Source organism: Corvus moneduloides, chromosome 12, assembly GCF_009650955.1.
Source record: "Corvus moneduloides isolate bCorMon1 chromosome 12, bCorMon1.pri, whole genome shotgun sequence".
NCBI lineage: Eukaryota > Metazoa > Chordata > Aves > Passeriformes > Corvidae > Corvus > Corvus moneduloides.
The window spans coordinates 3,085,606-3,108,327 of record NC_045487.1 but is presented as its reverse complement, the minus strand read 5'-3'; the positions used below and the strand labels follow the sequence as shown (position 1 = coordinate 3,108,327).

At 42.4% G+C, this 22,722-nt stretch overlaps 1 protein-coding gene across 1 annotated transcript; it reads right to left on the bottom strand.

Moving 5' to 3' along the window:
* Window positions 1-1,171: 1,171 nt before the first annotated feature.
* ZDHHC7 (zinc finger DHHC-type palmitoyltransferase 7) lies at window positions 1,172-21,073 on the bottom strand. Its single transcript, XM_032121729.1, has 8 exons — window positions 21,055-21,073; window positions 15,590-15,675; window positions 13,132-13,457; window positions 10,483-10,607; window positions 5,934-6,030; window positions 5,609-5,690; window positions 4,308-4,438; window positions 1,172-3,317 (listed from the first exon to the last, which is right to left on the bottom strand). Exons 3-8 carry the CDS (start codon window positions 13,438-13,440, stop codon window positions 3,141-3,143), a joined length of 921 nt encoding a protein of 306 aa, XP_031977620.1. The 5' UTR covers window positions 13,441-13,457; window positions 15,590-15,675; window positions 21,055-21,073; the 3' UTR covers window positions 1,172-3,140.
* Between the last annotated feature and the right edge of the window lie 1,649 nt (window positions 21,074-22,722).

The window sequence follows — 22,722 nt, the reverse complement described above, 5'->3', positions numbered from 1 at the left end:
CATGAATTGACCTGTAACCCTGTTCAGAAGAAAATAAATATATAGAACCAATGCTGGTGCTTTCCATTTTAGTGTTATTAACAGATTCCAGAGTCATTTTACAGCCCAATTTCTGTATTTCAAACCCCCTTCAGCCACCTTCTTTCTCCAACATCATTAAATACATTCACATGTGGACCTGAAGCCAACAGAAAGAAGCAGAAAAGTTGTAGAAATTTAACATTTCTGCACAGGACAGGCATAAAAAAATCCATAAATGAGTTCTTGCTAAGTCAAAGACTTCAGAAAGGATTCCTGGAACAATATTGACACTACTACCAGAAATTAAACAAGAAAATAAAAAGGAGATAAATTGGCAGGAACCATCTGCAGGGGCCTCTGTTCCCTTTGGAGATGAAACAAACTCTTCCCTAAAATACACATAAACACAGCCCTGCCCGGCTGCTGCGGCACACAAACACAACCAAATCATTAACCTGATCAAAAATATCAGCAGCACTGGCACCAAGTCTGTGTTCATGGATTTGGAGCTCTCTTCTCCATGGAAACAGCAGAGTAGAAAAGTGTGATGTATCTCCAAGTATTTAGAAGTATCTCCAAGTACAGGAAATGAACAGCTTTGAGTCTCTCCATCCTTTACTGCCATTTGTTCCTCCTCCCCCTTGTTTGGGTGGACACTCCCAACCTGCTGCTCTCCAGGCTGCAGAACTGTCTTTGCTCCTGAAACTGCAGAAACAGAGGAAAAACCCAACATTTGCAGAGAGAAACTGGGGAGTCCAAAGCTGTATTTATCCCGAATTCCTTGGAAGTGCAAAGGCTGGAATGCTGAGGTAAGTTTTCAAATTGCAAGTGTTTTCCCACCCACCTCAGAGCAACAGGGCTGGAACACAATGAGCTTTAAGGTCCCTTCCAATGTAAATCATTCCATGGTTCTATACCAAAATAAGCAGCTACACTAGAGGAGGAAGAAAAGGGAATTCCCAAGAAGAGATAAAGAGTGTAGCTTAAAATTCTTAATAAGCAGAGGAGCCTCTTTAATTTGGAGCAGTATCACCTGTTAATTAATATAAATACAAATTAATTACAAACGGAAGGATTCAAGACCATTTCCCTGAAGCTGCTTCAATCTAAATATATGTGGGGAAAAAAAAGTGACATGTAGAGAAGTTAATCAACTAAGACTTCAATTCATTAGTTTATTCTTTTTTTACATAATAAAAAAAATTACAACATAAGGATTTGAAAAGCCGAGTAAACCGGATTTCACACGCACACATTTGCCAAGTCACAGGGTTCAATCATCTGATGTTTTCTGATTTTCTCATTGAACAATATACACAGTAAGAGCCTCAGGACAAAGCCAGACACTTTCCCCCCCCCCCCCCCCCCCCCCCAATCTTTAAGGTGTGCAACTGAATATGCACAGAATTCTATGGAACTTCCAGCTTTCCCCTCAGTTTTGTTCATTGGACTGCAATTCCAGTGGATTTCCAACTAGGAAGCCTCCAGCATTCCACACCACCACCACCACCCTCCCCAAGAGAAGTGAAAATATCCCAAAGTATTGCACAGTTTTGTTCACAGGGCCACAGACAAGAAATGGATCCCTCAGTACCTTCAGGCACCCCATGGAACAGAAGCTGATGGAGCTGGAACCAGGATGCCACAAAGAGATGGAGAAGCAGGGCACTGACAAAGGAAACAGCTCCTGCAGGGCACAAAGGTTGGAATGCAGGGCTCTGAACTGCTCGAGGTGGGACAGGTCACCAGTGCCACTGGCTGAGCAAAAGCAAGAACAGGACAATTTTAAGGCAAGTCCCAAAACAGGGAGCTATTAACTTTCTAGGCACGATTTCAAGCTATGCATCAAGGCTCCTGCTTTATCCTTTATATTGTCAGTAATTTATAGGTTAACAATAATACAAAAAATAGTCTAAATGTAATTTTTAAAGAATCAACTTTTAGCTGGATTTTTATTACTTGCAGCTTGTATTTCATTACTTGCAGATTTATGAACATTTTTTAGCACTACTGCTGTTTGTCAGGCCCACATAAAGCAGTTCTAGATCTATATTGCTCTCATTTCTTCAAAGTAGTTTTGGTTGGAAATGGTTAAACTCAAAATAACTCGTTCTATTGCAGATATTTCTACATTTAAGATGTGTTGTACTTGAGAAAGGAGGGAAGTTGCCTCTTTCTCTGATGTCTTTGTTCAAGGGATCATTAACAGCTTTCCTTCTATGAAAAGTCTGTACAGTAAAAAAGGGGCAGAGCAAGACCCTACAAGGACAAAGTGTTTGCAGTGAATGACCCCAATTTGTCCACTCATTGTCACCCCACACAGCAGGACACTGGTCCCACTCATCCCTGCACAGTCCACACTTGAGTTCCTCGGGAAACAATGCATGAGGAATTGGAGATGCACCTCCCAGGGCAGGATTTGGCCCCCAGACAGGTTACAAGTGTTGTCGAGCAAAAATGTAGCCTTTCCCTAAATTCCAGGTGGGATGGACACTGCCAAACACAGGCCATGCTTTAGGGAGCCCGGGAAGATGCTGGGCAGGGCTGTGACAGTGCCTCTGTGCTGGGCACCTGCCCTTGGCATCACCTGCAGGTGAGGAATGTGTGGGATGCAGAGGTACAGCTCTGTTTAGCAGGATGAGCTGAAAGGAGAACTGAACTAAGCACTATTCCCTGAAATCTGCATTGAGAAGGCTGTGTCTCCCTGGAGATCAACTTTCACCAGAATGCTCCTCCTAATGATTGACAACTGCACCCAAGGACTTACACTTGGTATAAAAACACACTGGTAATTCCCCAGACATTTATCAAATAAAAAGGATTTAACAAAAAATGGGGAAGTCATCTCAGAAAATAAATTACAGTAGCATGACAACATTTGGCTTCTTTAGTGTGACCACGTGCTTTTCCTCTGGTATCCTGCTGTGAAGATCATGGCAGATCCAGTTCCTGTCTCAGAATTAATGAGATGTCTGTGACAATAAACGTAGAAAACTCTGCTTGCTACAAGCAAATGTCTGATATCAGTTTCACCTGGTCACAGATTATATGTAGACAGCCTTCTCTGGCCCCAAAATAAATATTTTATAGGATTCTTGCAAGTTCCAGCATATTTAGACTCAAACAGAAAACTCAGGTCCTCCTTTCTTTCCTCGCAGTAGAAGTCGCCTGATCCGAAATCCTGCGAAAGGGTTGATCCACAGGAGTGAGGGCTGGCCCCCAAAAACAGATTTCATCCCTTCCCAGCGGAGTCTGCGCTCCCACGTTGGCTTTTCACTCTTCAGTCTTTCAATCTCCTGTAAATAAGCACAGGCAGGGGTGCACTGCTAAGTCCAAAGTTTAGTTTAATCTAATGGTGGCTGTAAAAACTGGGTTTGCATTTTTATTGCATTGTTCCTCAGCTGATTAGTTTCTTACTGCTATTTAATTATTAAGGAAGAAAGTAGACACTGTTTTAGCCCCTTGGACACAGGGCAGGAATTTAGGATATAAAATACGTACAAGAAGGCTGATCTACCTCAACCTCTTTCCCCCCCATGAAAAAAGACAAAAATCCCAGAAAAGCTGATGGATCCACATGCAATAGTCCTACCCTGCAAGTTGTTTACTCAGTTAATGAAAGCAGACAATCAGGCTCCTGCTCCACAATTACTGGAGCCAAGATTGCTCTCCCAAATGCATTATTTTGACGGTCATTTTCTGTGCTTCCCACTAATGAAGGCTCAATATTTACCAATTGTTTTGCACTTCTCCTCAGTGCAGAAACACACTTTTAAACATGAGAAAATATTGAACAGTCACAGGATTCAATTTCCTTATGTTTCCAGTCAATTATTCTCTCAAGATGTAATACAGCAGATCTAAGGGCAAGGGAGCTAAAGGCCCAAACTATGTTTTATCCTCTGATAAAATGTATCAAAGTGAAGTGAACAACAGTGATTTTCAGTGTAAACCTGAGAAAAGCAAACACTTCCCATGGCACCCATCAGGAATTTGTGCCAGCAGAGAAGGGAAAGTCAAAACTCAAGTCAGAAGCTTTGCATTCTTTATCATTTAAAACCAAACTACAAAATGTCAGAAAAGCAAATAGTGCAATAAGCTCTGTTAGAAAGCAGCCCCCAATAAACTATTCCAATCTTCCCAGCTGTCAAAAATAAAAATGAGGAACTATTGAAGTTTTGCAGCTTTCTCCAAAATACGAGCCTCTCCTCACGCAAATAAAACCACATCTAATCACATCTTCCCAAAACAGATCTTATAGAATACAAAAAAGTCGAGGTTTTTACCGTTTCATCATTGCATATTGAGTGGATTTGGGTGCCAAACATGACTGCAGTGAAAGTGAGAAACAGAAAACCTTCAAGGCACAAGAAGATCATCAGGATCACAGTTACAGGTGGGGAGAAGTCACTGCACTCTGTGAAAATGAGATAGGTGGTTACAAAAAAACCCCAACAGCAAATTATAGAGCATGTTCTACATGTCTGGCACTTGAAATAATATTTCACAATTAAAACAAACTTCTGTTTTTGCAGCAGCTTTATCTGCTGACCAAGAAAATAAAGACTTTTATGGAAGTAACACTTCTGGCTTCCTATAAAGCACGTGGTAACTATTTCTGCAATCCTGCCTTGGGATTTCAGGGATATCAAATAAATGTTTGCACATGAGGTGACTGAAGAACTCAGAACTGCACATGTGAGAGCAGCTTAGAGCTTCCTGCACGACAGATTCTGTAAAAACCATCCCCACTGTCAGCCCTGACTTGCTGGCTAATACAGATGTTCCACTTGGCTGTGATTGCTTTATTATTCTTCTTTTAATTCTCCACACAAAGTAATCAGGTTCTGCCTCACATTTACAGTTACATCTCTGGAGAGCCTCTGATCACCTGATTAACTCAATTCTATTTAAACAGGGAAGGCATGGGATAGTGTACAGGAAGGTGAATGTTTCAAGTAAAAAAAAGTTCTAAGATTCCATCCATTTAATGAAATATTCAGAAAAAAATGAAAATCACATGGAATTCCCTGTTGCTTCATATACCAAATGAATATCAACAATATTCTGCTAAAAGCACAAGACCAGAATGAGCTCTGGCACACCAGCACATTAAGAAATGCAAGCCAGAAGTCTAAATAAAAAAACTGGGACAGTTTAGGAAATTTCTTTTCTGCAGGAGCTCCGCAGTTGGCTCCAGTAATGGAATGAGGGAGAAATTCATTTAAATTTCAGATGTCATTCCCAGAACTGAGGTGGGACACACAAAGCCCTAATTTAGGCGATGTAGTGCTGAGGTGGTTGAGGACCAGCTCAGTTTCCTTCCTACTACAGAGGTAGTAAATTACTACTGTGTGTAAAGGGAGTGAGAATGCCCCTGACAGCCACAGCTCTCACAGAGAATGACTGATGGAAAAGGGGGGGGAAAAAAACCAAAGAAAGAAAAAGGAGAGCGTTGGATAAACAGATCTGAAACGTTTTAAGGACATCACTTTAAAAAGATGGGACTAAAATAGGTGGAATGTTATGACTTTTCCCTAATATCTGCTAGATGATGATAATGAAAACTAAGAGTTTATTTGCTCACCAGTCCATTGCCCTCGGACACAGGAGAAGAACTGAAACCCACAGAGTACGAGAGCATGAGCTGAAATTAGGGCTATGTACATCTGCAAACAAGAGACAGCATCATTTCACTCGCTGTCACTACACAAAACACAGCAGAATAAAGAAAGTTTGGAACAACAGCATTGCACAGGATTAAAATGAATATGGGTAGAAATATCTTGCAAACCCACCCAACCAAAACAACACGATCGTGTCCTAAAGCCATTACTCACTAAACACAACCAAAATCGTTATAATCAAGGTAGATTCAGACTAAAATCAAGCTGCTGGTGATGTTCACTTACCGTAAACAGAACAAAGAATCTCTGATTTTTCTCCCCCACACAATTATTCACCCACGGGCAGTGGTGATCCATCTTTCGGATGCATCGCTTGCAAATACTGGAAGAAAGGACAAGAGGCTTCTGTTGAGAAATTGTATTTTAGATGTAGAAACAAGGGCAGCCAGCAGCCATAGGATGATGTGCTGAAATATTTCTTGACAAACTGCAGACAGAATTTGCATTTCTTTATAGAAACTGTTTGTTCCCTCTCACAACTCAGCCTCTGTTACCTCCAAAACTGTGTACATAAAATATTCCTCACAATAAAACACCATCACTGCATAGCCAAACACACAATCAAGCAAATCCAGAACTTCAGATACTTGTGAAGTTCTTTGTTCAGAGCTGAGCAAAGCTTCAGTTCTCTCTAGATTCAGTATTACTGAAACCTTTTCCCTTCTGGAGAAGCTTTCTTAGCTTCTAAAGTAAATATTTCACGTTTACAAGCTTTCAAGTTGTAAATTTTGCTTGTGGATAAGAAAAAACCCAAGAAATTCACATTTTTAAGAGAGAAACTGTCACTCTTGAGGTCTCAACTGGCCATAAAATTCTAAACGTACGCAATCAGAATCTGAAGTAAAGCACAGCTTATACAGTGTCAGACCTCGCTTCCTCAACAGAAAACACAAAGACTGAAACTATAACCAGCACTTATTGAGAGGCTACTTGTTCAAGACTCCTTCAACACTCCTGTTCTCTGCTGGTTCACTGGGTTCCTGCCCAGTTTTGAGTCAAGGCTATGTCAACAGAAGTCAGTAACTCCATTTTACATTTGCCATACAGCAGCAGAGGGCTCAATTCTGCAGCCAAATATGAAGAGTTATACACGAAAAACAAAACAGTTCAACATCTGTTGTAGTTCTTCATAAATCAATAGCTTAAGCAATGCTGATGTTCCATTTTCCCAGCTTTGTACTTAACACAGCCACACACTCAGTGCTCCAGATTTTCCTGTGGAATACCCAGAACATTAAAGATTTTTCACTTCAGCAGTTACCAAGCCAAATAAGCCTAAAAAAGGCAGGCACTCTTATTCAAACCCCTTTGTTTTTAACACAGGCTGATTTATGTGTGGTATCTACAAGTACTGCAGTGACAAACCACGAAGCAAAGCTGGGTGACTGTCACTGGAGTGACAAAAGAGGGAGGTGTGGGGGGAAATCAATGCTCTGAGGCAGAAAATAATTTTTAAGTCATCACATTTGTATGATTCTAAGGTAATTCAGCAAGAGGCAGAATATACTACTGTGCAGGTGATGTGGAAGAATCCCAAATGAAGCTGCCTCTGCCCTGAGCTATCAAAACCCAGCCCTTATGTTCCCCTTGCCTCCTGTTTTATGGACATTAAAGAGGATTCATCCTCTGCTACAAATGACTTTTTAAATACAGGCGAAAATCCCAATACCAGATAAATACCACAACCATTCTCTGGTGCAGGAAAACCAGGTATCACTCAAGAGGAGGCATTCAGGAGGTTTCTCAAAAGACTTTCCTTGCTGCAAGTTCAGCCTCTCATTTCCCTGAGTACCACAACCACGCAAGGCTCTTGATGTGTCACAGAATCCATGCCAGCACTCCAAAAGCAATATTAATGCAAAGTGCTGAGTAAAATCCCATCCAGGCTCAACTGAGCTGAATGCTGGAGGATGTGAGGTGGGCAGGACTTGCTTCTGCTCATTCAGAATTTCTCACAAGCCCACACAGAGCTCAGATATCTGGAACCCTGCCTTCATTCCTGATCTCCCACCAAAAATCTAACAGCAATGCTTAAAGCAGTGGTTCTGCCTTCTTCCTACCCCATCCCTTGTATTTTATTCCTCTTTATGCAGCAGGAGTTTGGGGAAATCCCTCCCTCAGCTGCACCCTGGGTCATTCACCCTACACAAAAGAGAAGCACAGAGAACAAGCACCTGTGGGTGGAGGAAGGTCTCTCCTCCAGCCTGAAATTGCTGCTCCATGAACTTAGGGAGGTGCAATTACAGCTCTGAATGCCAAAGATAACATCCAGAAAGACACAGATAAAGACTCAAGAGAAATGGGTGTGGATAACAGATATTCCCAGGGAGCCTAATGGAAACATCTCAGTGACTTAATTCAGAGTAACAGCTCCCCACACACAAACAGAGGCACTCAGAACAGGCAGAAATGATGACAGCTGTGCTCCTTCAGTGAAAATGAAAACCCATTCACTCAGGATAGGGTTCTTCCCCATGCTGAAAATGTTAACTGCTCAGTAAAACATCAGTTTAATGTATTTCAGACATGCTTAGCTGTAAATAAAAGGTTCTTGCTCTTTTGCCCATCACTAATATGTGTTTTGAAACTATTTTTCTTCCTTAAAAGAACTTCTGTTGCAGTGTTGCACAACAATTTTCGTAACTACATCCTAAGAGTCTCTTCTGTTAATAATGTACTACTCAAAACATGCACTGTGGCTTTGAGTGAAGTATTTCCCAACAGGAACCAACTTCAATTTTCATTTTCAAGTCTCTTCTATCAGCAAATTGCCACTTTGAATACTTGGGACTAGACCATCCTTTTAATGTGCTTGGAATGGGTTTGCAAACCAATAAAAAATTGGCAGCATAATCAAACAAACCCTTTTTCTACTGGGCAAACTCCTGCAGCGATAAATCGAAGGCAAAGATTCAGATTAACAGAAACAAAGACAATAAAACCAGAAATCCAGCTGCTGAGAAAAACATGACAGCAGCCTCACAAAAGGATACCACAACACTATCAGGCTCTGGCTTTCTCTTTCAGAGGTTCTGTGGAGCCAGAGATGCACTGAGCAAGCCCCAAAATGCCTCCTTTGCCCTTAGGTAGAACATCAAACAGAATATTTAACCAAGGATTAAAACAACTCATAAGACACACAGAGCTGGATCCCTAAACAGGTGCTTGGGGAAAACAAACCCTTTGAAAATATCAGATATCTCCTTTATCACAGGCATTATCTATTCTTGCTCTGCTTTAACAATAACTGTTGCTCAAATTCTTGCTATAAAGAAGGTATTTGAGCTCCAGGCTCTCTGATACTCCAGCTCTTTTTCTGTCATATAGAGAGTTCAACATATGATGTTGAGGGCTCCTTCCAAATTAGCAAACCCTATCAGGACCAAAGATGTGGCAAATGCTGTCCAAAGATACCTGCAAGGTCTCTGTAGGAATCAACCTAAATGTGGGATGAGAAAATCAGTGAGATCCCACCCAAACTCAGCAGGGGCTCCCAGGTGTCCCTTTGTGCAGCTCATGGACACAGAGCCAGGCCATGTGAACACTGCACAGCTCTTCTGGATCCCCAGGGATTTATTTCCACCTTCCATGCTGCCACAGGAGCAGCAGTGCTGTCTCCACCCCCAGCCATCCTCATGAACACTCCCGAGCTGATAAAGCATCAGCACCACACTCCCTGCACAGGAAGGCAGCCCTGGGATCTGCACCCCAGCAAAATCCACACACAAACTAGCTGGAGATTGTTCCATAGTCGCCTATTCATCCATGGAACTTCTCCCTTCACACTCCAGATACAAAAACCCACTCACAGCTGAGAGAAGAACAAGAGCTCGGTGCCAAGGCTGAGTATTTATAATGGGAGCAGCTTCTGAGCCGTAGCATTTGCACTGAGCAGTGACACACACGAGGCTTTTAATTTAGAACCCACAAAGCTACAGAATCATCTCAGAGTCCTGACAAGACTCTGCTCTGTTCTTTTGACAGGCACTAACTCAAGGATTTCAGTTTAATACTCCTCACAATTCACCACACATCACTCCCCACACCTAGAGAGCCACCAGAAGCATTTGCATCTTTATGTAAGCCCTGATTATGCAGGCACAGCTATTTTCAACTGGCACACAATAAACACTACAACAGCATTTTCACAGTGCCTGAAAACTCCAAAGATTGAGAATTAAAAATATACATTTACTATCTCTTCCATAGCATGTTTAGTTCAAATGATCATCACTTCTGTCCTTATTCCAATGGATTTTCAATAAGCAGAAGTGCATTTAACAATTATTCATGCAACTTTGGGAAAATAATCTGCTAGTTCACATATAACTTCAAATGCACTGCAAAGAAGAGATGACACAAAGTAATCATTTAAAACTACTCTGAATTTTGTTAATTTAAGACTGCAGGAGTCATTTCTTTCATCAGCTCCTCTCAGAAATTTCTGAGATCCTTCTCTTTGCCCTGCATTACCCACATCACAGCACAATAACTGCAGTGATGCATTGGAAAGAATATTCACAGATCAAAATTATTTAAGACACCAGAGAACAGTTATTTTTATAAAATCTTTTGAGTCTCTTACTTCTCTCCCCTCATCCACAGTCATTTTTGGCCACAGTATATTACACTTATAAAATACTCTGCAATGTAGAAATTTGAAAGTTTAGCAGACACCAAAAGAAATTTGTAGGGGATAAAAATGAACAGATAAATATCAGGAATGTTATTCCATGCCTCCAAATGCAGAACTCTTAAAGGAAGTCTGGCATACCTGCAGTGGTGTGCACGCTCAGGTTTGATACTACAGCACTTGGGACATTTGTAGATCACTTCTCCTGGTTTCAGTTGCAAATTATCCATGTATTCTTTAGTGGCATTTCCTTTGGGCACAGCCCCCTGAAATCATTTCAATTAGAGGAGAGAAAGCTTCTTAAATGGCATGAGAGCATTTAAAAATACATTTCATAGACTTCATACCAGTAACCTCCGGATAACTGCTGAAATAAGTTCATTTATTCAAAGCCAGTCTGCTGTAAGCCAGAATCAATTCCAAATGAATAAATTACCTCTGCTTGACCTCAAATTCAGCTTTATTTCAGCAAGACTCATCTCTGGCCAAGTATTAGCTTAATTCTCATAGAATATCCTGTCACCAGCCCACAGAAATGAAGAGGGAGACACATCTTACCCTGCAGATACAAGCACTGCTCAGCATTTGCTGAGAAGTTAACCCAAATATTTGTTGCAGCATTTGATTATTGGGCCAAGCCATCCACAAAAGTTAAATCAGCAACTACTTGAAAGATGTTATTTCAGCTCTCTGAAGCCAAGGTTTAACCACCTGCCCCGAGTTTTTGAGAACTGTCATCCTTTTTTCCTTAAATATTTGGCTTGGACACTGTTAGCATGAACCAGCACTGGCTTCTTCATTCTTCTTTATTGGGCAGCTTCATGGTAAATAGTTGAAGGAACTGATTCAAAAGAAAAATAATTGATTGGGAAAAGAAATTAATTTTCAGTGATTACTTCTCTGATCTGATTATCACAGAGCAGATCAGCCTCCTGAGTTCAGGATCTAAATTTGGATCAGTAAGCAGAAAATAATGGACAGCACCACTGTCACTCTGCTCATTTATGGAGGTAAAGTCTTATCTGTGAGAGGAAGTGATTGTGAAATAAACTGGGATGTGACACCCAAGTGCAAGGGCCTTTCTGTACCAACTGCTCCAGGTCAGCACTTCCTTCACACAGGGAGAGCTTTCTCCAGGTCAGCCTAAACCAACTGCAACATTCTACAACTAATTCTCATTCCAAAAAAAACTCGTTCAAAAAAAATGGCAACTTCAGCACTTGACACAGACACCTTAAGAAGTTCTGAGACGGAATTAAGAAGCCAGCAGGAATTCAGATTCCACTGCCAAACACTCCTCTGCTTAGGCAGGGAGTTTTTGTTATTATGGCCTGGAACAATAGATTTGTGTTTGTGTTGCCCAAGAGACAGCCCAGGTCCTGTCCCAGCTAAGCTCTTTGGCTGAGTGGTGCTTCAAATTTGAACTGGTACTCACAGGGGTTCAGAGAGACTTCCTTAAACACTCATGTTGTACTCCTCAAGTGTATTTTGCAATCTGAATGTTCTTACTCGAGTTAATAATTTGGTGTAAACATCTCACATTCCCCTATTCACCTGTCACAAGGATGAGAACCTCAGGCCATGCTTTTAAGCATTTTGCTGACAAAAATATGCTCTACTTCAAAAACATCTTTCACAGCCACAGCCAGCCACCAAAAATCTATTTTTATAGTTACAAGAGTAAATTTAATTCACATATGTTTCGAGGCAGTTCATTCCTTTCTTCCTTTAATCTTAAGTTTCTATCACACAGTTGCGTCTTCCATTCTGGGAGTCAGCAGGAAAGGAACAGAGGAAAAAAGCAGTGACTCATCCCAGTTTAGATCATGCTTTACCCATAAAGAACAACACAGGTCTAGAAAGACACCCAGGTTTACCAGCTCATATGTTTAAGCAATAAATCCTTAAATCATTAACTCTCTTAGCTGTCACAGTTTGTAGAAGTTGTAATATTTCATCACTGGGTGTGGGCAGAAGCAAACCAAAGACCTAGAAAATCATTAACTACAACACCCTGCTGGGGTTTTGAACGCTCCCATGACTTCTCTATACACTGCTACTGTCTCAAAATCTGGAGAAAATAGATGTTTTCCCCCTCACCCCCCTTTTCCCAGATTTATTCCCTAAAAATAGTAATAGATTTTAATACAAAATAAACGATTTCATCTCTTGAAGAGTAAAAGTCCTAAGAAATGAGCACTTTCAAGATCTCTTACACCTGCACTGCTTCAATGCTTGTTCAGCTTAAATCTCCCTTCTCTCTGACTCCAAAAACCTAAACACAAAAATGCAGGAATCATGTGGGATAGTGATTTTTCCATTATGCCAAAGTGTGCCTGAGGTTTTGCAGCACATCCACCTCTAGAAGTTCTTCCATGTGCCACAATTGGAAGAAACATTTCAAGAGATACAACAGGATGAAGGTACAAACTGTGAAAATAAATCTGATGGAAAAAAAGTAGGAAAAATGAGGACAGAGAAGACTAAACTTTACTAGCGTCCTCAGGACCTGGGGTAATATTTTACTGGTTTTTCTTGAGTCTAACACTCTTATAAAAATTTTATATTGACTGTTCCTTTATGGTTTCATTAATGGAACAACAAAAGAAGTACAGGTACCATCCTGACGGTAAGTACAGGGATCATCAAAACCTTGAGGGTTTTTAATCTAACATGAGGATTTTGACTCTAACACTACTTTTCCCAGCAGGAGAAGACTGGTATCACTTCTACAAACTTCTCTGCAGATGGAGGGAACAATCCAATGCCAAGGAACTCTTGGATACTTACTGGATCAGTCAGCATAGTCCTCAGGTGCGACGACAGAGCCAGCACTGCCAAGCAGTTAAAGAGAACCCCATTGATCACAGAGTACCAAAAGTCTTTGGAAGGCAGCAACATGACAAAAGTCACTACGAAGTCTGCATAGACTACCAGGAGCCAGGTCATGATGGCACAGACCATGCCACAGCCATCCCGGATGAACCAGACCCTCTCGGCCATGTCGGCCTCCGAGGAGGAGGAGGAGTCGTAGCTGTCATTGTCAGCCAGGAGCGGGTGGTGCTCGACATCGCGGAAACGGTGCCCTGATGACTGCATGGTTTGCTGGCCTCGCCCTGCAGGGACAAAGACACCATCATCATCCTCATCATCATTATTATTAACTAATTATGAGGTTTTTGTTTCTGGGAGGTAAAGCATGTCCGACTTCAAAACAGAACTGAGATTCATTTTGATCGACACCTGAACAATTCTGTGGCTACACAAAGATGAATATGAGAGAAGGGGGGACATGTTTTAAGGTTTTGTTTTTAAGACTTAGTTTTTCATTCTTATTCTTCTACTCTAATGTCATTGGTAATAAATTAGGCTGATTTCCCCAGGTCAAGCCTGTGATGGTAATTTCTGAGTGATCTCTCCTGCCCTTAGCTCAACCCACACGCCTTTTTTTCTATTTTCTCTCTCCTTTCCAGCTGAGGGGAGTCACAGACCAGCTTTGGTGGGTGTCCAGCCAGGGTTAACCCACCACAAACATGCAACTTCAATGCCTGACAGATTTTAGACTGGTTTCATTTCCATCACGCTGTGCCCATAAACCACTCCTCTTCTGTTAAAAACACAACTTCTCTCTTTTATCTCAAACTAAAATGGCAAAGTCTTCATTAAATTGCAGCTCATGTCTCTCTGAAAACAGCAAATTATGGCACCAGACTGTTGACTTCTCATTCTGCTCTAGTAAGTGAGGGAAGAGCAGAAAGGAAAACCAGGATGGGAAAAAAAGCTGTTCTAATACATTGCTCACAACAAACAAGCAAGTCAGAAAGCAACTAAATATGTTGACAAAAATGCAACTGTTTTGGAAAAACCACAAGCCTGTTACAAAGATATATTGGATAACTTATGAAATGGTCTCAGATCAGCCCAAACTTAAGGGAAACAAATGGTTGTGGTTAAATTAACATGGCAACAGATTACATGAATCGGATTTTCAAAGAACACATTAATTAATTTAATTTAATGAAAACTCTTTTAGGGCTTTGTTGTCCTTCCAACGTGGAGCAAAAACCAGACTTGAAGCCTTAACGGTTCTCATGAAAACTGAATTATTTTCCAGACATCTCTCCCAAGGAAAGATATGGAATGGCAGAACTGAAGTGCTATCAACAAATAGGAGACAAATTAAAGCCTAAACATTAGGCCTCAAGAATATCCTGCTGCTTTAAAACTATACCGGGTTCTAAAAATCATATTGATTCATGCTATTAAGGGCCATGTCTGAGAGAAACTTGAAAGCTTTTCTATTGATTTATGACAGGCACACAGAGGTCTCCCTTTTCCCCCCCTTATTAATGGCAGCCTATATACAGCTGTAGGGATTATGGCACTGCAATTTCCATCCCAAGACCTTGAATATGGGATCACTTTGTCCCTCCAGAATGGGCCAAGTGACCATTACCAGGTGAAGAGAGTGGCACTGAGATGGGTTTTGATGAAGCTGTGTTTGTCTAAACCCTTTAGAAACTCTATATCAGGAAGCAGATAAACACATTTTGCCCAGGAAATCCTTCTGATGCTTGAGCCTTGATGTCAGAACCAGGCAGGAGCAATCCAAGAAACCAGAAATGAAAATAAATATATGCTCCCAGGACACAGTGAGGTGTCTGAAGGACACATTCTCTGCTTGTGGAACAGAACAAACTGAAATTCAGCTCTGCTGCTTGGATCTATTACAATTCCTAGGAGTTAAATTGTGTTTTCTGTCCACACATTGGGGTTTTTTTGGACTAAAGTCCTTTCTCTCATCAGAATGCAGCTGCTAAGCCAAGGATGAAGTTGTCACACACTAGAAAATCACTGTAGGAAAGAATGAACTTCACCTCCCTTAAAAGTAATTCAGACTTAACCTAGATAAGGCCCTCTTCTCATCCACTTTAAATTATCCTAATCTTTCTAAATGTTCATAGTTAAAACTACAATCTTTGCCAATTAAGTCCAATAGCATTTTGGGACATCACCAGCCCTTGTGGTCAAGAAAATTCAAGTTTCATAAACTCCATAATTAGCAGCTGGAACATGAAGATAACCATGCAAATCAGTTATTAGTCCATCAGAAAAGGGCTTATAAAACTTTCAAGGAATGTTTTAAGTATGGAATTGCACAGAATTACTGCATTCATTTTGCTTAAATGTCTTAAAGACAACCAAAAAAATTTAGCACAATAAAAGAAACTCAAAACAAAACAAATACCTCAAAAATGTTTTGTACGTTATTCTGACATCCTGTCCTGCCTTTGGGCTATCCCAGGCTATTCACATAATCACGTCTGATGTAATCTGAAAAGACATCACCAACAAACTGATTAGCAAAGCTGCATCACGAAAATACTGTTAAATACAAATAATAAACATCAATGGTAGCACTTTGAAACGCTGCATGTAGCTACAATGAAAAAATTTGTATTTTATTTAGAAAACCAGGTACTTGAAAACTTGGCATTTTTAGCTGTTAACTTTTGGAAATCACCACATGGCACTTGGAGCAGGATTGCAGCACAGAACCTCACATTACATTTCTATTTGGGGAAGAGAACAGAAGAGGTGTGGGTCTGAATTGCTGTCTGATTAAAGCTGCCTAAAGAAGTACCTAGGGGTTTTTTCTTCATTTGTTCTATTTTTTATTTATTTGAAGTAAATTTTGTGATGTGGAAATCACTCTCATTTGCAAGGTTAAATTAATAGAGTTTGAGAGTAACATAAGGATTCTGACATTTAAGAGCTACAGCAAATACAAAGTCACTTTCTTGAAAAGGAAAGCTTCTGAAAGCAGCTTGCTAGAAATAGATACTCCAAATAGAACATTACTGATAGACTCCTTCAGTATACATTTTCAAATTTTCCCAGTTCAAGGGGAATTGAAAAGGAGAAGTCTCTTATTCAAACAAACACAAACATTCTACTGCAAGACTAAACGGTACTGCAAATGTTTATTATGCACATATCAGAATTATTGAATAGATTGGGTTGGAAGGGACCTTTAAATGTCCCCCAGTCCAACCTCCTGCCATGGGCACGGACACCTCCCACTATCCCAGGTTGTTCCAAGACCCCATCCAATCTGAGCTTGGACATTTCCAGGGATGAGGCATTCACAGCATCTCTGGGCAACCTGTGCATCCCCATTGTAAAAAACTTCTGATATCAAATCCCAACTGACCCTCTTTGAGTCTAAAACCATCCCCCCTTATCTTGTGTATCACTACAGGAAGCTGTGATTGCTTTGTGGTTTGCTTTACAAATAACCTTTCAGGCTTTTCTTAAACTTCACAATATTGTGAAATCCACAACCATTAAGTTGTCACTGATGTGGCATTTGGTGGCAGCTGAGCAGAGACACACGAGCAGACAGGTTGAGTGTCTCACATTAATGTGCAGTGTCACCCACCCGTTTGGAGCTGAGGATGACAGGCAATGGAACACGACACACTCAGCCTCAGCAGGTGAAATATTCGAGTCAGAGTAATCAGCTGCAATTGCTCACGGAGAGTTTATTGACAAGACAGGGATGTGATTTGTTCAGTCAGTCCCTAATCCCAACTGCAATCCTGTGCAAAATCTGTGTTTATCACAGCCTCAGCAGCTACTGGTTTATGTGCAAGTGTCCACTCAGATCAGCTTTGCAAGAATAATGGATTTAGGCATTCTCATGTGATTTCCCTTGTCCTTCTCCCCTCCAGCTGCTCCCACCTCGGTCCCTCCAAGGGAAGAGGATCAATGTTTGAAAGCTCTCCCTTTATGAAGAGCTCAGCATCCCCACTGAGATGCTCACAGCTTCCCTCTACTCTTCATTTATTTGCTTCAATGCTTCTCCTAACCAAATTTACTCTTTGTTGCATACGTAAGAGTACAAAAGGACAAAGCATTACACTCCAACCTCTAATACACCAAGCAACAGTTTTTAATTTGACCTTTCCCAAATCATTATCTTGCACCAGAAGATAACACTACATTATTCAATGCTTCATGCACAACATCATCTGTTTGCACACGTGGTTATATTAAACCTGACCCAATCCAGTTCCACTCTTAGGTGTTACTTGAAATTCTCAGGTTGGGAATGTGTCACCTGACCTGCACCTCACTGGTACTGAAACTCAGGCCTAAAATGCAGAAATACCGTTGGAATAAAAAAAATACCCCGAACAACTTTTGAAGAAGTTACATTATAAACTCATGATCACCAGAAAGAGAGTCCTGTAAAATGACTGGTTTCAGTGGAAGATTACCCCAGGGCATTAGGAAGATAAATGACACAACGTAACTAATTGTATCATAAGACCCCTGAACTGGTAATTAAATTTAAAAAACCAGGCACTTCAGGGTTAAGAACAGCCCTTTTCCCCGCTATTTTTTGAGGCAAAATGGAAAAGCATTGATGGAGGAAAAAAGAAAAGCTTATTTCTCTGCAATTTTTTTAAACAAGAATTTATATACAGGCTAAAAGTCCATCAGCTGTCAAAGCATTAATTTTTTTGGCTGCCTTTTCCTTCAAGCTACACAATGGACAGTTCCTAAGTTTCCTTCCATTTCAGTAGTAGCATAATAAAGAAAATGCCTTTATTTCAATATTTCTGATTGCTCTCAATAGTTGTAGGGACACCAACACATATTGCACATCAGAATAATAATCCTGCAGCATTTACACACGATGGATTTAAATCCTACCTGGAAGCAGAGCATTGGCAAATCAAAATCACAGCTCTGTAATCTCTCTAAGAGGTTACAGCATAAACATTAACTCCAGGAACTTCTGAGTTTTAAGTAAACCAAGCAGGCAACCTCCTCCTGCATCCAACTCCGTGGGCAATTTGGACTGTTCACTGCTGACAGATAAATATCCATCAGATAATGTCTGCACAGAGTCATGGCTAATTTAGAAGAATCACCTACTTTTATTAGATCCAGGCAAGCCATACTGCAAAGGCATTTAAAAAGTCAGCTGTGGCTTGTTTTCAATTCAATTCAATTCAATTCAATTCTGGTCTAGCAGCCACCCTCACTGCAGTTCAGGAATCTGGGATGTCCTTAACACAGCACACAACTCTGGAGAAGAGCAGCTGAAACAGCTTGTGATGGAGATCCATGATACAACCCTGAAGTGTTATCATCAATATATCCCCAAATCCATCCTCAGCGGTACAGCTCACCATCTTTTCAAATCCTTGTTGTTTTTGCTCTAATGAAAATATATTAAGTATTTATCTCTTGAACTTCCTATTTATACCTTGCAGCCCTTTCCTTGTGCTGGTCCATCTCTGCTCTACTGCAGGCACACAGGGACAGGTCACAGTGGGAACACAGAATTAATGCGAGACTGTGTGCAACACATTGACAAAAATATTCACTAAGTACATATTTAATACAGTCAAGTTTCAAGCTACTGTAACAATTCTCCTGAAGCCAGACCATCAGGAGCACTGGAATTGCTCCTTTCCAGCTTTGAAAAGGGGATGTGCTGCTTCTAAATCATCTCAGACTAAGGGTATATTAGAAGTACTTCAGCATAAGTATGAAGCTCTTATTGGGAAGTTGAGCACCTAATTACTTATGTATTCTTTCAAACTGAAAGAGAAGAAGTTTAGTTTAGATATACAAAATGAATTCTTCCCTGTGAGGGTGGGGAGGCCCTGGCTGCCCAAAGAAGCTGTGGCTGCCCCATCCCTGGAATTGTTCAAGGCCAGGCTGGACAGAGCCCTGAGCAATCCCATCTAATTGAAGATGCTCCCACAGGGAGTGGGGAACAAGATGATCTTTAAGGTCCCTTCCCACCCAAACCATTTCTAGGACTTATGCCAGTAGTATCTTTACAAACATCCTCAAAACCCGGAAATGAGGATTCACGGTAAAAGAAGTTATTAAAAATGAAAGAAAACACCCCTATGCATGTATTCAGAACACATATTTATACAAAGTATTACGAAGATTTGCTATCAGACACAGAACAGATTTGTGATATCAAGTCACTCTTCCATAAGCACATAATAACACCTGAGACGTTCAGCAGGATAACTTTTCAATAACACATCTTTCACCCAGAGATATGAAAGCCAAAGAAAATATATTACACAAGACTTTTCTGCCCAGCAAAGAACCAAACACATTATCTGGTACATCAAGAGGTCACTGAGGTACAGCAGCAAGGACAAAACACTCCTGGACTAAACAACCTTCACTTGAGAAGGACACGAACATAATCTATGGCTGAGCTTTGATTTCTGCCTCTTCTGGAACAGGGCCACAGGCTTGAATTCAGATTAGACTCCAGAAGCCTGCAGGCTTACACCAATATCAACATTGGTATGTGAAAGCTGAAAGTTTTACCTCTTTGCAGAGAGCAATTGAATGAATCACATCCTACTTAAGAGAGTAATTTTTTTATTTCTAATTTTTGCATTCATCAGTGCACTCTCCAGCCTCACACTCAGTTGAAGAGAGCTCAGGTATCACATACAGTGATTGCACTGTGATATCAAGCCAGCAAGCACATTTTTATGTCAGCTATTATATCCACATCCATATCCATGTGATTCTTCCTTCCAGATTCTAAAAATAATGCTATTGGTCAAACTTTCTCACTAGCAACTTTCAGTACTCATTAGAGGAACATTCAAGCCTTTGTTTCAATTGCTCCTCATATCAGACACATAAACCCTCATATTTCCTCAATGTTCTTCATGTTCAGCCTTTCAACCGCTGCAAAATTCTATCAATTCACTTTCCTTAAAAGTTCTCTGTCCTCATAAAAGGTGTAACAAAGAAATACAGCAGATCTGTATGATACAATATATACTATGCTAAAGGAAAACCAAGAAGCTTTAGAGAGATAAAAGTATTACCAATTCCTTTCAGCCACAAAGAGCTCTCAGCTATTTAACTCTAATCTCAAACCGCTAAAATTTCACATCAGTTTATCTCCTAATGAACCAGTACGGCTCCTTTTTATCTGTAAATTTTCAAAGTCAGAGAGCATTCACTTCAAAGGAACTAATTTAAGTCTGTTAATGTGAACAGTCACGGCGACTTCAACCTAATTATGTCTCCAGCAAAGCAAACAGTTACATCACTGTAATTCTGCATCCTGATACCATCATACGAGTGGATATTCAGTGTAAAAGTAGCCAGTGATTTCCCAATCCCTTTTTAATGGCACAGATCACACTCACGCTGTGCTGTACGAACCCACCCTCTCATTTCAGAGCTATTTGCATTCCCACTTCCTGCAAGCGCTGCTCTTCCCTCCTGGAAGTAAGGAAAACTAGAACCACATAAATCAGGGAAACTCCCTGGAGCAAGCGCCAGGGCACGGCTGGAAAGGTGGGAGTCAAATGGGAGCTGCTCCCTGCCCTTCCAGCTTCCCACGGCGGCAGCTCGGACTCTCCAGCACCCGCGCTGGGGCTCAGGGACACATCCAGGCTTCTTCCCAGAGCTGCTGATGGACGACTTCTTTTTTTTTTTTTTTTTGGTGTAAATAACGCGGAAAGCCACAGGAGACGCAGAAACACCCCATTAACGGAGCCCAAACAGCAGCCTAGCCCTCAGCCCGGCCTGAGGCGGCTCATCCCCGCTCGCTCTTCCCGGGGCCACCGCGCTCCTTCCCGCGGGGACCCGCCGGGGCGAGGGGACACCACTGCGGGGAGGGACCGCGAGCGGATTTACCTCAGCAGCAGCGGCGGCGGCGGCCGCGCTGCCCTCGGCGCGGAGGGGCGCTGGGGCCGGGCCCCGGCCGCTGGAGCTCCGCGCCCGCCGCCACCGCGCCCGGGGGTCCCGAGGCTCCCTCGGACCCGCAGGATCCCGGAAGCCGCGGGGGCGGCGCTTCCGCGGGAGGCGGAAGGGACGCGCGCACCGCCCCGCGCAGGCGCGGCGGGAGGGGCGGGGCGGGGCGGCCCTGAGGGCAGGGGCGGGGCCGCGCTCGGGCACACCCGCAGTGCCCGACCTGGAGCGGCCCGGGCGGGGAGGAGCCGCCGGGATCGTCCCGTTCCACCTCCTGCCTCGGGCAGAGACACCGCGCACTGGCCCAGGGTGCGCCGAGCACCGTCCGACCTGGCCCGGGACAGTGCCGGGGATGGGGCCGCCACAGCTTAGCTGGGCAGCCTGTGCCAGGGCCTCCCCACCCTCACAGGGGTGAATTTGCTCCTAACAGCTAATCCAAACCTGCTCTGTCAGTTTGAGGTCATTCCCTCTGGTCCTGTCACTACGTGGTCGTATAAACAGTCGCATTCCATCTTTCCTGTGGGCTCCCTTCAGGCACTGCAAGGCCACAATTAGGTCACCTTGAAGTTTCTCTTTTCCAGGCTAAACAATCCCAGCTCTCCCAGCCTTTCATCCCAGCAGAGCTGCTCCATCCCTCTGCTCATCCTGGTGCCTCCTCTGGGCTCTCTCCAGCAGCTCCAGGTCCTCCCTGTGCTGGCCCCAGGGCTGCATTCAGCTCTGCCCGTGGGGTCTCAGCTGGGCGGGGCAGAGGGGAGCGATCCCCCCGCCTTCCCTGCAGCCCACGCCGGGGGATCAGCCCAGGGCATGGGGAGTTTCTGGGCTGGGGCGTGTGCAGCCTCTCACCCACCAACGCCGCCAAATCCTTCTCCCAGGGCTGCTCTCGATCTGCTCGTCCCCAGCCTGGTTTGAACCTGGGGTGCCGTGACCCATGCGCAGCACCTGCAGTTTGTCTTATCATACCTCATGGGCTCGCTCGGGATTCGAGAGTAAAACTGAACTTGTAGGCTGCCAAGTGATGCCTCATGGTGTTGCTGCCTCCCTGGAGATCTGTATCCCTCTGGAGGCTTCCTTACCAGCAGCAGGACATCACCCTGCCCCTGCGAGAACTGAACACGGGTTTTACTTCAGTTTCTCCATGAAGAATTTTTGCTTTATGTCTACACATATTTCATTACAATCCTTCATTAGCTTGTATGTCATCCGTAGAAGTGTTCAAGGCCACGTTGGATGGGGTTTGGAGATACCTGGGATAGTGGGAGGTGTCCCTGCCCATGGCAGGGGGTAGAACTGGATGAGCTTTAAGGTCCCTTCCAACCCAAACCATTCTGGGATTCTGGGATTTCACTTCCCAGAGTCTCAGAAAGGTGATTTGGCACCTAATTCAAGAGCATGTTCAGCAGTTCACTAAATTTGGTCAACGTGTGCTTAAACATCAGTAGTTAAATTGTTTGATATGGAAATAATATTACATGACGCTCATTCGGGATTTCCCACTGTGTATTAGGAGAAATACAGACCCAGTAGCTTAAAAAGTAGAGGCAAAACAACAAACCTTGCAGTGTGTGGGCTGAGGATATTTTTAAAATACATAAAAAATGCTGAAGGATGACAAAC

Coding starts and splice junctions, on each gene's coding strand:
- ZDHHC7 (XM_032121729.1), bottom strand. CDS start 13,440: ATGCAGTCATCAGGGCACCGTTTCCGCGATGTCGAGCACCACCCGCTC. Junction 10,608..13,131: donor GGACTATGCTGACTGATCCA/GTAAGTATCCAA, acceptor AAATGATTTCAG/GGGGCTGTGCCCAAAGGAAA. Junction 5,691..5,933: donor GATTCTTTGTTCTGTTTACG/GTAAGTGAACAT, acceptor TCTTGTTTGCAG/ATGTACATAGCCCTAATTTC.